This window comes from Manacus vitellinus, unplaced genomic scaffold (assembly GCF_001715985.3).
Source record: "Manacus vitellinus isolate BGI_N305 unplaced genomic scaffold, ASM171598v3 scaffold_0_pilon, whole genome shotgun sequence".
Lineage (NCBI taxonomy): Eukaryota > Metazoa > Chordata > Aves > Passeriformes > Pipridae > Manacus > Manacus vitellinus.
The window spans coordinates 51,834,196-51,848,928 of NW_021938789.1; the positions used below are offsets into that span (position 1 = coordinate 51,834,196).

The following is a 14,733-nucleotide window of genomic DNA, read 5'->3' on the forward strand; positions in this document are numbered from 1 at the left end:
TCACCCCCCGCTCACACCACCCGCGGGTTTTGTCTCCCCGCAGGGACGTGGCTGCTGTACCTGCCATGCACCTGGAGCATCGGGCTGGCGGCCGATCCCGGCTGCCTCCCGGACTGGCACATGCTGTCCCTGTTCGGCGTGGGGGCCGTGCTCATGCGGGGCGCCGGCTGCACCATCAATGACATGTGGGATCGCGACTTTGACAGAAAGGTAGAGGGGGCCCCGAGGGCTTGCAGAGACGTGGGCAATGCTGGTCGATGCTGCCTCCCAGTACCTGAAGGGAACTTAACGGGAAAAATGGGGCAAGATTATTTACAAGAGTGTGTAGCGCCAGGACAAGTGGAAATGGGTTCAAGTTGAAAGACAGTAGGTTTAGCTTAGATATAGGGAAGAAATTCTTTACTGTGAGGGTGGTGAGGCACTGGAACAGGTTGCCCAGAGAAGTTGTGGACACCCCGTCACTGGAGGTGTTCAAGGCCAGGCTGGATGGGGCTTTGAGCCACCCGACCTGGTGGAAGGTGTCCCTGCCCATGGCAGGGGGGTTGGAACTAGGTGATCCTTAAAGGTCTCCTTCCAACCCAAACCATTCTGTGATTCAGTGAACCGAGCACATGTCCACTCGTCTCCAGCATCACAGAACCATTAGGGTTGGAAGGGCCCTCAGAGGTCATCAAGTCCAACGCTCCTGCCAAGGCGGGGTCACATGGAGCAGATTACACAGGAACACATCCAAGTGGGTTTGGAATGTCTCCAGAGAGGAAGACTCCACTTGAACAGATGCTATTTTAGTAGATGGGGCTTTTTTAACCAGGCGCCAGGGATCTTGAAGGCACCGAAGTACGTGAACATCACCAGTGCTGCCTTGCTGAGTGCAATCATAGGGCTCCAGGTTCAGAATCTCCTTCATGTTTCTCTCTGAGATGCATGCAATTAATTTGTCTGCGTTTCCTCCTAAAATAGTAGAAATTGTTTTGAAGAACATTTCTCTCTAGGACTGTAATAAGTCATCTGGAGTACTTACCTCCAAATAGGATAAAACACATGCAGTTGTCAGCTGTAGGTAGTATGTAAGTTTATTTCTCAGCATTGTTTTGCATGACAACAAAACAAGTAACACCTTTTTGCTGCACTAAGAATCACTTTCCCCTCCCCCCTTAATTTCAGGAGCAGTGTTTCCTTGTATTGTTAATTTCTTCATGAGAATGGCTATTTAGAGTATCATGCCCAACCCAGAGCTAATCCCCTTCTATTGTGTTGTATTTTCCTTTTATCATCTCCTTTTTGTTCAGGAGAAGGAAATAAGCAAAAGGCAGTGCCCAGTGTCAGGTGTTGAAAAGTATCTTGGTGATGTGTCACTGTTTGCTGGTCCTGTTTTCTGTTCCTATATTGTTTCTCTGGTTTTGGGTTTTGGTGCTGGCAAGAGACAGAATAATGAGCCAATCCAGCATGTGGAGTTCTTACTACAGCACTGTTGTATTGTTGGGAAGGCAATGAGTCAGTACAGGCTTTGTGGAAGCTTTGGATGGTTTAGGCCTTGCAAGATACTAACAACTGCATGTGCTAAACATATTTGATGGGGGGGGGATGTGATTAGTATGAGGGAATTTTCAGTATGGTGATTTAATTTCTCCATTATGTGGTGTGGTGAGATGTAAAGGTTTAAAAATTGCCTCCTTGGCTTTTTTTGATGTACCTTAAAAGGCTGCCTTCAACACAAGTGTGAGAAGCTGAGTCAACAACAGGATGTTGGCTGGTGTTGATGATAGTGGTTTGGGGGTTAGATTTTGTGTTATTTATTATTTGGTAAATGTTTTTTTTAAGTGAAATGTCCCATCTCTGTTTGCAATGTGCAGTGGAATTGGTGACAAATATGTTAAGTGAATGTTTAATCTGCAAAAGCATATGTAAGACACTTCATACATACATGATATTCTGTAACAAGTTGGCTTTTGAACCTCTTCAAATAGACATTTTACACTCTTTTCATCAACATGCACAATTTCACAGAATCACAGAACCGTTAGGGTTGGAAGGGACCTCTGGAGATCATCCAGTGAAACTCTCTTGCCAAGGCAGACTCACCTGGAGCAGGTTACATAGGAACACATCCAGGTGGGTTTGGAATGTCTCCAGCGAGGGAAACTCGACAGCCTCCCTGGGCAGCCTGTTGCAGGCTCTGCCACCCTCAGTGTAAAAAAGTTCTTCCTCATGTTGAGGTGAATTTCAGTCATTTGGAGTTTTTTTGGAATTGGTTGCCTTCGGCAAGTAACTCACCATTCATATAGTTTTAACTTTTTTCTGATATTTGTTTCTTTCTCCAGTTTGCCTTGTATGATTTATTATTCCAGACAGAGCTTTGGAACTCCTTTGTATCCCAACTAGGATTAAATTATTTGTCTTTTCATTGTTATTAACCATAGATCGTTGGGACTGGATTCTGAAAATCCCATTAGAGAGAAACACATGTAAAGAATAGAACTAGGGCCCTTTCATTTCTCCCCAGAAAATAGAAAACAAATGTTTTAAATTGCCCATCAGTTACTCAAATGCAAATATTTGATGTTCTTTTCCCTGCTGCATTTACAGAATCCATGCAATAAAAGATTATTAAGGCCATACTTAGTGACCTTATTCATAGCTCTAAGCCAACTTAATTTAAAATTTAAACCTGCCAGGCTGTTTGGATGTAAATTGCAATGCTTAGAGTATATAAAAAAAAATGTGATAACATCATCAATTTCAAGTATTTTCAGACATGTCTTTTCTCATAATTTCTGTTATATCAGCTTTACTGCTCACTCTTTCTCTCTCAGCTAGACCATTCACCCTTCTTCTAGCAATGCTCTCAGTGTGTTTTTCCCATTCTTGGTTGAAAAACTCTCCAAATGCTACTGTGGTGGTAGGGAGGAGGAGTTGCCTTCCTGGAATCTGCTTACTTACCAGTGTAAACCTCAATGGCCTCAGAGCAAAATCAATGCTGTCAGGCCATTACAAGACAGCCTTCTGAGATCATTAGGCAAAGCCTGACCTCAGTTCTGCCTGCACAGAAGTGCTTGGTGGTACATAACCATTAGCTATGGTTGTGTGTGCTTGAGGAGCTATGCATCTTCATGAGATTTTACATGGTAATCATATTAAAGCATTTAAGCACAGAAGTGCCATTTGAAATCAGGATAGTTAGCTCACAACTTTTTAAGTCTGATTTTTTTTTCCCCCTAAGGTGATAAAATTCTTATGCAAGATGTCTGCAGTGTTTCTAATCAGCCTCACTCCATACAAGTGGCACCTTAATTCTGCACTAGTTTTTAAAGCCTTCATGCTTTGGTTATAGGCACTGCTGCTTAGAAATCCTTGATGTATTTCTGTGTTTTATCATTGAAGGAACCCCATCTCATGCATTCTGTGACCTGTTTTTGCTTATTTTCACACTTACGTGCCAATAGTGTGACTGTTAGTTACAAAAGATACTTTGGAATGTGTTATGTTGGATGGGGCTCTGAGCAAACCCGGTCTAGTGGAAGGTTCTCTGCTTGGAACTAGATGATCTTTTAGGCCCCTTCCAATCCAAACCGTTCTGTGATTCTGTGTTGGATTTGGTGTTAACATAATTTCTGTTTTTCAGGTTGCAAGGACAGCAAGTAGACCCCTGGCAGCTGGAGATATCTCCACTTTTCAGTCCTTAGTTTTTCTCGGGGGACAGCTTAGCTTGGCACTCTGTGTGCTTCTGTGTCTGAATTACTACAGGTGATGTATGAGTGATTTTTTGGTTTTTAAAATTTGATTCTGGGTCCAGAGTTAATCACAGACATTTTCAGCAGAAAAAGTGTTAGGGGCAGAGGGAGGGGGCTATCAGTAATGGATTGTATTTTAAAGTAGAATAATTATTTCAGTACTATGTACAGCTCCCATAATGCTGCACTACATCTAGTGATCTTCAGCCTGGCAAACAATAATCCTCTTGGTACTTTTTACAGTATCATTCTGGGAGCAGCCTCTTTGTCTCTTGTGGTCACCTACCCTCTGATGAAGAGAATAACGTATTGGCCACAGCTGGTTTTGGGTGAGCTGGAAATATTTTTACTATTTTTATTTCAGATGTAGTTTTTGGGGTGTTTTACAAATTAGTATTCATACTTTTGCAATCTGGTTTTTCATAACTCTATATCAAAATAGAAATACCTTATAGACAAAGCTCTGTTGTATGAGAAGCTTAATTTATAACATGCATGAGTTGTTGTGTGGGTTTGGGGTTTTTTCGTTAGAAATCAATTCTTTGTTTTGATGGAGTGATAGGAGGAAGAAAGGAAGCGAGAAAATAAATATTTGTCATTTGAGAATAAGATTTAGTTTTGGGGTTATCTCAAAACCTTTCTTAAATAGAAATTTGTCCTGCATTTCAGTCTTCATCCTCTAAAATAACTCCAGTACAGATTCTGATGATGCTTGTATTTCAGGCTGAGCTACTGAAACATATCTATGTATATTGTTTTTCACGTTCCAGCTGTCTTCAGAGGGCATCTTTACCAAAATTGTCATTTTTAGCCTTGAAGTACCACAGTTGGCTGCCATGTAGTGTTTTGCAGTCAGTTTTGCTGATATCTTTTGGTATACTGACATTTAGGCATTTTAACTTTAGTCCTGTTGTTTGAGTATACTGGAATACTTCTGTGCAAATGTTTCCCTACACTAATGAAGTCAAATTTAAATTAGGGAAAAATGTGTGGCATGTGTATTTTTCCTTGTATATCCAGAGTATTTAATGCCAAATTAATTATATTTATTACTTGCCTGAAAATAAGTGATAGAAAAATAGAGATCCTGGTATTGTATAAAAAGGTGCTGACATGATATTCCCTTGAACAAATAATATTTAATTATGTACATTCTTGTAACTTTTTTCTCTTTCTTTTAACTCTTTGTGTTTTTAGGACTTACATTTAATTGGGGAGCCCTTCTTGGCTGGTCTGCCATCAAAGGGTCGTGTGAGTGGTCCGTGTGTTTGCCCTTGTACTTGTCTGGAGTCCTGTGGACGCTGGTGTACGATACCATTTATGCACATCAGGTAGAGTAACACTGAGAAATTTCACATCTCTCTGTTCAAATACACAAGTTTGTGCGTTTAATTACAACACTGTTGTCAAAGAGCAGAACTAACGTGTGGCAGTTCTTCAGCCTCAGCTGAACTAAAACAGCACCAAAGAAGTCCCAGCTCTTTGATGTTTCATTGTTGTTTGCAAATGTTTTATATATCAGATAGAAAGATGGAAGTAAAATGTCCTTTGCACTCTTATGCATTTGCATTGTGTAAAGAAATTTGGTGTTGGTATTAGCTCTTGACTGCTAAAGCAGCTCTAAGACCAGCCTTCTAATTTAAATTGGATTCCTAGTAAGTAGCATTGGGAATTTAAGCAAAGCCTCCCTTTTTATTTTCATTATGAAGCAACACTGAATTGTGGATTTTTTTTTTGCTAAACCATCCTTTCGTTCTAGGATAAGAAGGACGACATCATGATCGGTGTGAAATCAACTGCATTACAGTTCAAGGAGGATACAAAACAGTGGCTCAGTGGCTTCAGCCTTGCCATGCTCCTGAGTTTGTGTGTGGCAGGGATGAACTGTAACCAGACGTTCCCGTATTACTCAGCTGTGGCTGCTGTAGGGGCTCACCTAGCACACCAGGTTTGATGGATTTATTCATACTTTTTCCATGGGGAAGTTCTTAAGAAGAAATCAGAGCACTTTTCAACCCACATCTATTCACCATTTACTTGAAAAAAAACCAGTTCCTATAAAGAGGACTGAAATCTTCTGACCATAAGCTTGCTTCTCTTAAGTACCTTTTGCAGACCTTTTGTTTCAAGAGACCTTAAGTCCACAGATTGTGGAGCGCTGTGTTTCAGTCTGCTCCTAACCAAAAGAAGTGCCTCACGTTAAGTTGTGATCTCAAGGAGATGGTTTTTGTCTCACTCCCAGTAGCAGCTGCTGCTAGAATCCACCTCAGTATCCTGCAAGATAAAAAATTTTACTATTCTGATACAGCTGTTATGATAGCAGATGTTAGTATCATAATTTTGTGGTAATTGACAGTTCTAATTCACAGTTCTTCTTCTAGCAGAGAACAATCCGGTTCAGTCTTACAGTTGCATTAGTTCAGAAATTTTAGTGAATAACAGAAAGAAAGAAATTGGCTTTGTCAGTAAAGGAAGCAGATAGGATCTTGCTACCATGTTCTTTCTGAATCCTAACAACTGTGTTGCACAGTTTTGTAGTAACAAATCAGCCTACACAAGAATCAATTGTTGGTCTTGATGGCAGAGCTTTGTGTATTGCAACTATTGAAAGCATTGGCCGTTTGAGAAGTCTGTGGTTAATGTGGACTTTGTAAAGCACATCCGTTTTATGTTACATTTTTATGGGTGGAGCTCATGCAGGTAATGGATATTAAACACACCTCTGAGTAAGAGAATTCCTGTGGTGATGTAGTCTGGCACTCAGCCACTGCTTTCACAGTGATTGTGCTTGGAAATCTATGAGGGAAAGAATACTATGTCAGCTGCATGACCATTTACAGTTTGAATTGTCAGAGAGGTTTCACACTGTAGTTTTGGCTGAAATGAAAATCACTTTGCTGCAGGGAGGATTTTTATAAGTGAGGATGCAGAGCTATTGAATATAACTGATGGAGAATGCATGACTGTGGACTGCCAAAGTCACAAGAGCAGCACTGTTCTGTGTACCACAGAGTAGCTTCTTTTTGAGGGATTATTTTAGTATTAATCCCGCTTAAACATTCTCATGCTTATCTTCTTGTTCAGGGCTTCTGATCGTGTGCTTAATGGAGTTTAGAAAGCTGAGTAAGCTGCTTGAGGGCTAGGTTTTCCTTAATTTGCTGAATTTTTGCATGAGACAGAGGAATTTGGGTCATGATAATGACAAATTATATCCCTCTCAAGACGTTCACTGATAGAAACATGACATCTTTTACTTTGTTTGTGTTTCTGAAAGTATTTCTCATGGCTTGGCTGCCGTTGAGTTTTATTTGTCACTTCAGTGTTTCAAGTTCACAGTGTTTGTGGGGCTAACAGGTTTTTAAGGGTGTGGATAACATGACTTTGAAGCTTGTGAACAATGTTTCTGTTTATTTGATCAGTACCCAGCCCTGTTTTCTCTCACCCACAAATGGCAGAGAAACTCATTTCCTGGAGAAGGTTTCACTTCTTTTACTTGAATATGTTCTTTTTCAAAGGCTGAATTGCAAGGTTTGAGGTTTTAGGGGGTACTTTTCCATTAATCCTTTCACTTGTTTTGCTTAATATTTCCTCTTGTCATCATTCTCAAGACATTTGCACCAAATTTTGGTTTTGGGAATATTTTTCAGTAACTTTGCTCTTGCTATTCCTTGTGGGTTTTTTTTACCTTTAGCTGTGACTCACAGCAAACAGCTGCTCTGTTGGGTAAGCCAAGCCTTGGTTCTAGCTTCTGTTTCAGGTGTCCTGGTTCTTGTTTGCAAAGGAATTGAATGGACATGACTAAGAGCAACTGGACTGAACCAGCTGTGTGTGACAAGGCAGGGCCTGGCACTTTCCTGTGCTTTCCATCTAGCCTGGTTAGCTTCTGGCTCTCCAGTGCCTTGCTTCTACTGAAACATGGGACAGCACCTTGCAGCAGGGATTGAAAGATGTCGACATGTTCTGGGGGGTTTATCTTTAATTAAAGTTCCCACTGAAGGATTAGGTGGCTACCTACAAAGGAAGATCTCAAAAAGACTTATTGACATGCCCAGATATTTTCACACGTTTAAATATCAAACTGGACACACTGGTAACCAGGCTGTTTATATATTCTTTCATTGAGATGGTCTGGGAATCATGTTCATTTGTGATCCTTGACTTTTCTGCTGTATGTTGAATAAATCTGTCAAACATAGACGCCAGTTATGCAAAAACTCTTTTTTAAGTACAGAGTATACCTGTTTCTTGTGGAGGTAAGGGTAGACTTCAGAATTTAAGAATAATTTTTTGAAGTTACATACTTTTTTGTGTCATTTTGTGATGTATCAAATATTTACGAGTCTGTAGAATAACAATCCTGTAATGTTTCACTGTGCTTTTGCAGATTTACACTTTGGACATAGACAAGCCTGAAGACTGCTGGAAGAAATTTGCTTCAAATCGTACTGTAGGAATTCTGCTCTTTACAGGGATTGTGCTTGGAAATTTGTGGAAACAAAAGGACTTAAAAAATGTAGAAGAGCCTTTAGAAAACAGATAGTTGAAATTATTATAAATACTGATATTTTAGTCCTGCTAAAATGTAAGTACTGTAAGAAGGAAAAAACTTTTAATATAAATATAGCTGCTTTATACTGTTTATTTATAAAAGCTGGTGAAAACATTCTTGTTTCTGAAATCATGCAGTTGAGATGATCCTACAATGCAAGTTTTGATTATCTGTAAATAACTTCAATATCCGTAGAAGCTTCAATAAGTGAAGCTGCTCTGCTGGTCCTGTGTAGTGTCAAGAGCTTGTGTCAAGCTCTGAAGACCGAATGCAAGATTTTATACAAAATGTGTGTCTCTTAGTGATGGCACGTGCAAAAATGCAAAATTATTTCAGGATGTAAATAAAATCTGCCTGTACATGTTGATGGTCCGGTTTATTACAAGAATAATTCTCAGTTTGAGTTGGAGCTTGCTGCATGAAAGAATTGCAATAACTATTTTCATCCTGAGATGTCTAAAAGCACTCAGGACTTCTGAGTGTGTGAGGTTCATAATAAGTCAACAGAGAAGTATTTAGGATTACCTTTTGCTCTTGCTGTGATTGCTGACAGCGGGTGCTTCTCACGTGAAAAGAACAGGCTTCTGTGAAGTTGCCTACACAGAGTGGGCTGAGCTTGTTTGTCAAGAGTGACTTGAACACAGACTACTGACTTGGAACAAAAACAGAGTAGCCCAGAACTATTGCCAAGTGTCCATGACTGCTGGCTGACCCCGAGCTACAAATTTGTCATGCTACGTGTTGTCATACTTCTATTTTTTAATTCTGTTTGTTTTGACTTATGCCTACTGGTTTTATTTGTAGTCTTACAGGAAGAACTTGTTTCTAGGAGGATGCCTAGAAACAATAAAAATAGCAAGTGCAGGCTAACAGTTAAATTGCTTAAAACTGTTCATGTTTTCAGCTGGCTTATGCTCTCCCCATTCCACGATGTGCACAGTGTTTAGCCTTTTCTTTGACTCCTGGTGTTAAAGAGCTTGTATGAGGTGTTGTGAAGTCAATTTGTGTGGAAGGAGGAGCAGGCACAGCTGTTCTGGGATAAGGATACAGTGGAGCTTACCTGAGTTTCCGTACTGGTTGGCAACGCAAGCACACTTTTCTCTGTGGGTGACTGTGTATGCCTGCATGTGGGCTGTGGTTTGGTGATACAGAAGGTTTGGTTGCCAAGCTCATTATGGTATCCCAACCACCTTTCCTGATGTCTGCTCTCCTCCTTGAGTGGTAGGGCACAACTTTTGTGTGTAGTCACAGCAATAACAAGGCTCAGTACTGCTCTGGCTCCAAAGATGGAAATGATATTATTAAGGTTTTTTAAACCAGTATTTCTGAGAGACCTTGCAGTCCAGAGCCATGTGTCCAGGGTTTGCTAAGGGTAATTTTGCATTGCCAGTGATGGTGAACAGGCAAAGCAGCTCTTGGTGCAGGAAAAAGATAGCATCTAATGAGTCAATGGCTTTGGTCACAGAAGTTCCTTTTTGGGGCTGGAACTGCCAGTTCTGAACACTTCATTTTAATGTACATCCTGTAAAGTTGCTTTTTCTTTTACTATTTGCATCAGTGATGTCAAATACATTTTAAGCAAATCAGAAATAGTAGATTTTTCAGCCTGACTGCGTGTAAGATAGAAACACATGAAAATATTAGGAAGTGTGACTGCTTTTAGGGCATCCTCAATCCTTACACAGAAATTGTTCTTAAATAAGTTTTATAAATTTGGGGTGGAGGAAGCATTAAGTTAAAAAAAAAAAGACAGTTTAAAAATACTATGTTTCTAAACAATTATGTGACGAAGTTGCATTTTGTAGAGGGAGAACTGGATGCATCCAACTCCCTGTTGAACTTTGTTTATAAACTATTTACTAGTAATTAAAAAGTCTTGTGATGTAGTTAGGATGGATCAGTTTCTTAATACTACTTAGTATCATCTCAAAGAGGTGGCAAAAGTTATTCATCCATTTTTAATACATTGCAGTGTCTTTGAGTAGCTCAGATTTGGGAAGAGCTCCCATTTTGTAGTGCCTTTGAACCTACTGGTGTCCTTCATTCGATGATGGCTTGTCACAAGCATTTGTCTTGTAATGAGAGGAAGAAGAAGGTGTAGCTAAACAGAGTAAAAATCGAAGTTCCAAAACAGTCCTCATGTCCTAAACTTGAAAATCATTTCATGTTTTCTGTGGGAGTTTTCCGAGTTCATCTCAAAGTGCATTTTACAAAGATAAGCCATAGCTGTGTTTTAGGTTAATTGCCTGAAAAACTAAGGAAGGTTGAGGTTCTAGGCTGTATAGTACTGAGGATGTTATTTGTGTGAGCATTTTATGATTAATACATGAAAATAAGAAGTAATTTTTCAAGTGCAAAACAAAAAAAGCTGAGCTACTTCCTGAGTAAAACCCTGTTTGGCAGGTGTAGGTGCATCTTTTCCTTTCATTCCCAAGCTATTCTATTTCTAATCTTCACAAGGACACTCTCTGCTGTATTTAGATACAGTCTACTAAAAAGTTCTCAAATAGACCTGTCTCTAAGCATCAGCTTTATTATTAGGTAGTGTGCTTTTGCATAAATAAACACTGTCCTCTGGAAGTTTCTCCTCCACTGTCAAACCTCGCCTTTCTTGTTATCTTCCTTTTCCAAACGTTCCTCCACAGGATATTGAGATGATAAATGCTTTTGCAGGCAGCAGGAAGGTCAGATGTGCCTGGCAAAGGCCTACTGAAACACTTCCAGTTCCTCTGTGGACCAGAAAACGGGGTAACTAACACCAACCTTTGCCTGCATGTGCTCCCATTGTACTTCGTAGAAAGGTGTATCAAAGCAAGAACAGCTCTTTGTCCAGGATTAGCCCTACAGAAGTAGGGTGCTGGTTCCTGCAGGGATGCAGGGAGAGGTTGCCAAGGCATCCCTTCATGGTGGGGCTGGATCTTTTCCTTAGGAGCCCACTTAACACAGTGGCACATGAGAGGTTTCACGCTCACCTTTGACAAGGGAGGGACTCTCCATAGGGTCAGCCAAGGCAAACTGTGCCTGGATTTTGCTATTTGTGTGTTTCTTGGTAAATATGGAGGTGGTGGTGCAAGGGGGCCAGGTTTTTCCCTCCATTTGAAAGTATTTGCTGCAGGTACTTGGCTCTGGAGCTGCAGGGAGCAAACAGCTTGAGCCAGAGCGCACAGGCCAGCCGGTCTGGCTGGCAGGAGCTCAGCCCCAGGGGCCACCAGGGCAGCAGGTCAGGCGTGTTGCCAGCCACTGGTAACATGGCTTGGCATTGAACAAAGGACACCAGTTGGTTCAAAGGCACTACAGAATGTGAGCCCTTCCCAAATCTGAGCTACTTAAAGTCATATCACATAATTGTTCAGAAACTTACTATTTTTCATTTTTAATGAAAAGGGGGCTTGACTAGGTCAGAAAGGTGTGTCTGTGTGGAAAGATCAGAGCATCCTCTGGGTCACTAAAAAGCCAGCTGAAAATTAAGGTACCACATCACCTGCACCAGCATGGCACTGTGATTAGCTGGTATTCAAGGGAGACACTGAAAGCACAACTGTTGTGATGAGGGACTGGTGTGGTAAGCAAAATGTAGAGAATGTATTTTGTGGGCACTTTGTTATTTCCTTTTGGCAAAAGCTGGGAGAGGGCCATTAGTTTATTTCGAAACACTTCACAATACAAATACCGTGAAGACAAGCTCTGTTTAAGCTTCAAAACAAAGCAGACAAGAAAAAAGGGGGACATTAACAGGTCATGGATAATGTGAAGTTTAAGCTCTAGCTGAAGGCTCCTGGTGTTCTGGAGAGGTGAGTTTCCTGCAGTGCCTCCCTGTAGTTTGTGGCAGAGGCAAAAGGCCAGAGCAAATTTTAACGGAGTGTGCTACATGCAGTACCAGAGTTACAAAGAAAATCACAAAAGAGACAATTTGTTTTACAGTACTTCTCTTTTCCTGTCACTTCCAGGCAGCTGTACATATGTGATTTTGTCTGAACAGAGCAGAAAGGTCTAGTACAATTAAACCAAAACGAAACCGACAACAAAAACAGTATTCAATGCCAAGTTCAAAACTTCTAAAAATACAGCTTTGATTTCTGGAAGAGGGACTGTAAATCCACATCCTAATGAAAAACAAACAAAACCCACTCCCAGTGCTTACATCAGCAGAACACAGTTCCTCTAAATTGCAGAGCTTGGGTATGGCAGGTAGAGTAATAAGGAAATACACCTAATGTAAAGAAGTTGCTTCAACTGCATAAAGAACAGAACCAAGCCCGTAACAAGCTGTGAGGGCAGTGGGGAAAGCAATGCCCATTCTGCAGGATCTTGTGGTTTTTTCCTAGACTGACATCAAAGCATTTGGATCCTTCAGCTCTGAATGAAAAGTATCTCGCTCTCAACAAGTCTCTGAAAGGAGGTTGTAGGCAGGTGGGAGTTGGTCTCATCTCCTGGGTAACAAGTGACAGGAGAGAAAACGGTCTCAAGCTGTACCAGGTGAAGTTTAGATTTGATATTAGGAGAAATTCCTTCACTGAAATGGTGGTTAGGCATTGAAACGGGCTGTTCAAGGAAGCGGTGGAATCACCACCCCTGGAAGTGTTCAAAAGGTGTGAGGATGTGGCACTTGAGGACATGGTTTAGTGGTGAACATGGCCGTGCTGGGTTAGAGGTTGGATTCCGTAATCTTAGGGATCTTTTCCAACCTTAATGATTCTATGATTCTATATAGAAGGGAAATAATTTTACCTCCAGCTTAACTTTGCAAGCAGCAGCACGTACATAGCATCAGGGGAGTGTTTTGAGGAGAAGCTTCAACAGCATTAGGTGGCTGCTTAATAGAAAAACCTGCATGCATTTTGTGTTGCCTCTCATGCGGCAGCATGGACAAATATTTATCAAACAGATTTTCCAGCTTCATCAGAGCTTATTTTCCCCCAAAAGCTGTCATGTTATTAACTGCTTTTTCAGGGGATATGTATAAATGGTAATAAAAGTACTTGAGAGAAAATAGAGGAAAGCACAGATTTTAAGTGCATTACAGTTGTGCTTTACTTAAGGGACCTTGAATTTATTTGCTTAGAGATGACATGATCCTTTTTGCCCCCCTACTTCCGCGTGCATGACACTGCACAGTGGGTGCAATTAGGCAGTAAATGACACTGCACAGTGGGTGCACTAAGGCAATAAATGAAAGGTTTGGCAGTCCACTGGAAAGAATTGTGCTGACTGTATCTGTCAGGTGAGGGGCTGTGGTTCCCTGCCTCCTTCCTCCTTAGGAGGAAGACCCAGGGCAGAAAGCCGAGGCTGTGTAAGCACAGGTTGTCCATGGAGCTGAAGGGGCTGAGGTTGCTCTTGGCTTGGCAAAGGACAGGCTGAAGGTCTGGTGCTGCAGAACAAGGATGTACCACTCATAGTGGGCACAAAGAATGCAAATTTTATAGTCCACAGAGACATCTGGCAGAAATCCTAAGATAAGGAAGAAACTAACTGAGCCAACTCATTTCAACTGTGCTGAAACTGCTGCTGAAAGATTTCTTGGGGAGTTCAGTGTCCCTGTAGAGGATAACTTCTTTTTTATTCCACACTTCCTTCAGCTTGAACGACTGACACACTGACAAAAAAAACAAGGGAAACCGTTTTGAACTTTAATTTCCAAAGATGTTGACTGCCAGGAGGAAGTGAAAAATGGAAGTGATGGAGAAGAGACTTCCATGTTTTGCCATTTACTGTTTTAGTGAGCAGTACTTTACAGTAAAATGACTTGCACAAGACAATAAAAGAAATAGTTGCTCAACTGTGATGATGTGTAATCAATACTATCTTTGTGACCTTGGCTCCATTTCACATTGACAAGGCCAATTGCGGGCTTTATTCAGGTACAGACAAGTGCCTGAGGTGTGTTTGAACACTGACTCCTGGCAACAGATGTCCACAGTCTCTCTGCCTGCTGTGTCCACAGGAACACCGATACTCTGATTTTCACCATGTGGGTGCTCCTCCACAGACACTGTTTTTGGGGGGTTTTCTGGGTGTGTGTGATGTGGCAAGCAACCCCTGGACTGTCTACAGAAAACTTTTAAGGAGCTCATGAAAATAAAGCAAAAAAGTTAACTTACTGCCACTAGATTTATATTCATAATAAAGTAGCCTGGCCCTTCCTTGAAAAATACTCTAGGGAATAGCTAATTTCAGACTTCAGAAAATCACCAAAAGCTATTAAGACCTCACTGTCTTGTTTGGCTCAAATCTGAGTTGATAGTCAAATTGCTCCTGACTCTAAGGAGATTATCAGTTTCCTTATTTTCACGTAGAACAAATATACAAAAGTACAAATGTACAAAAGTACAAATGTACAAACTGTACAAAAGTCTTATGGTGCAACTTACTCCAGCTTCCAGGAAGTAAAACCTACAGTAAATCCAAGGCGAGTAATCCGACCTCCAGAGTCAAAAATGCAAAAGTAAATTGGAA

The 14,733-nt window shown here is 40.9% G+C and overlaps 1 protein-coding gene across 2 annotated transcripts; it reads left to right on the forward strand.

The window, feature by feature from the left end:
• Window positions 1–78: 78 nt before the first annotated feature.
• Window positions 79–14,050, forward strand: COQ2 (coenzyme Q2, polyprenyltransferase). Of its 2 annotated transcripts, XM_018073308.2 has the most exons (7): window positions 79–210; window positions 3,623–3,744; window positions 3,975–4,060; window positions 4,929–5,062; window positions 5,491–5,679; window positions 8,116–8,313; window positions 13,857–14,050. In XM_018073308.2, the coding sequence occupies exons 1-6, from the start codon at window positions 121–123 to the stop codon at window positions 8,269–8,271; spliced, it is 777 nt and encodes a 258-aa protein (XP_017928797.1). In that variant the 5' UTR covers window positions 79–120; the 3' UTR covers window positions 8,272–8,313; window positions 13,857–14,050. The 2 variants fall into 2 exon arrangements, with proteins under 2 accessions (XP_017928797.1, XP_008928499.2); XM_008930251.3 differs by lacking the exon at window positions 13,857–14,050 and having other exon boundaries at window positions 8,116–8,639.
• The last annotated feature ends 683 nt before the right edge of the window (window positions 14,051–14,733 follow it).

Bases quoted from the DNA above. Each gene is read 5' to 3' on its own strand.
- COQ2 (XM_018073308.2), top strand. From the start codon at position 121: ATGCTGTCCCTGTTCGGCGTGGGGGCCGTGCTCATGCGGGGCGCCGGC. The intron at 4,061-4,928 runs GTGAGCTGGAAA...TTGTGTTTTTAG, and splicing joins TTGGCCACAGCTGGTTTTGG to GACTTACATTTAATTGGGGA. The intron at 5,063-5,490 runs GTAGAGTAACAC...CTTTCGTTCTAG, and splicing joins ATACCATTTATGCACATCAG to GATAAGAAGGACGACATCAT.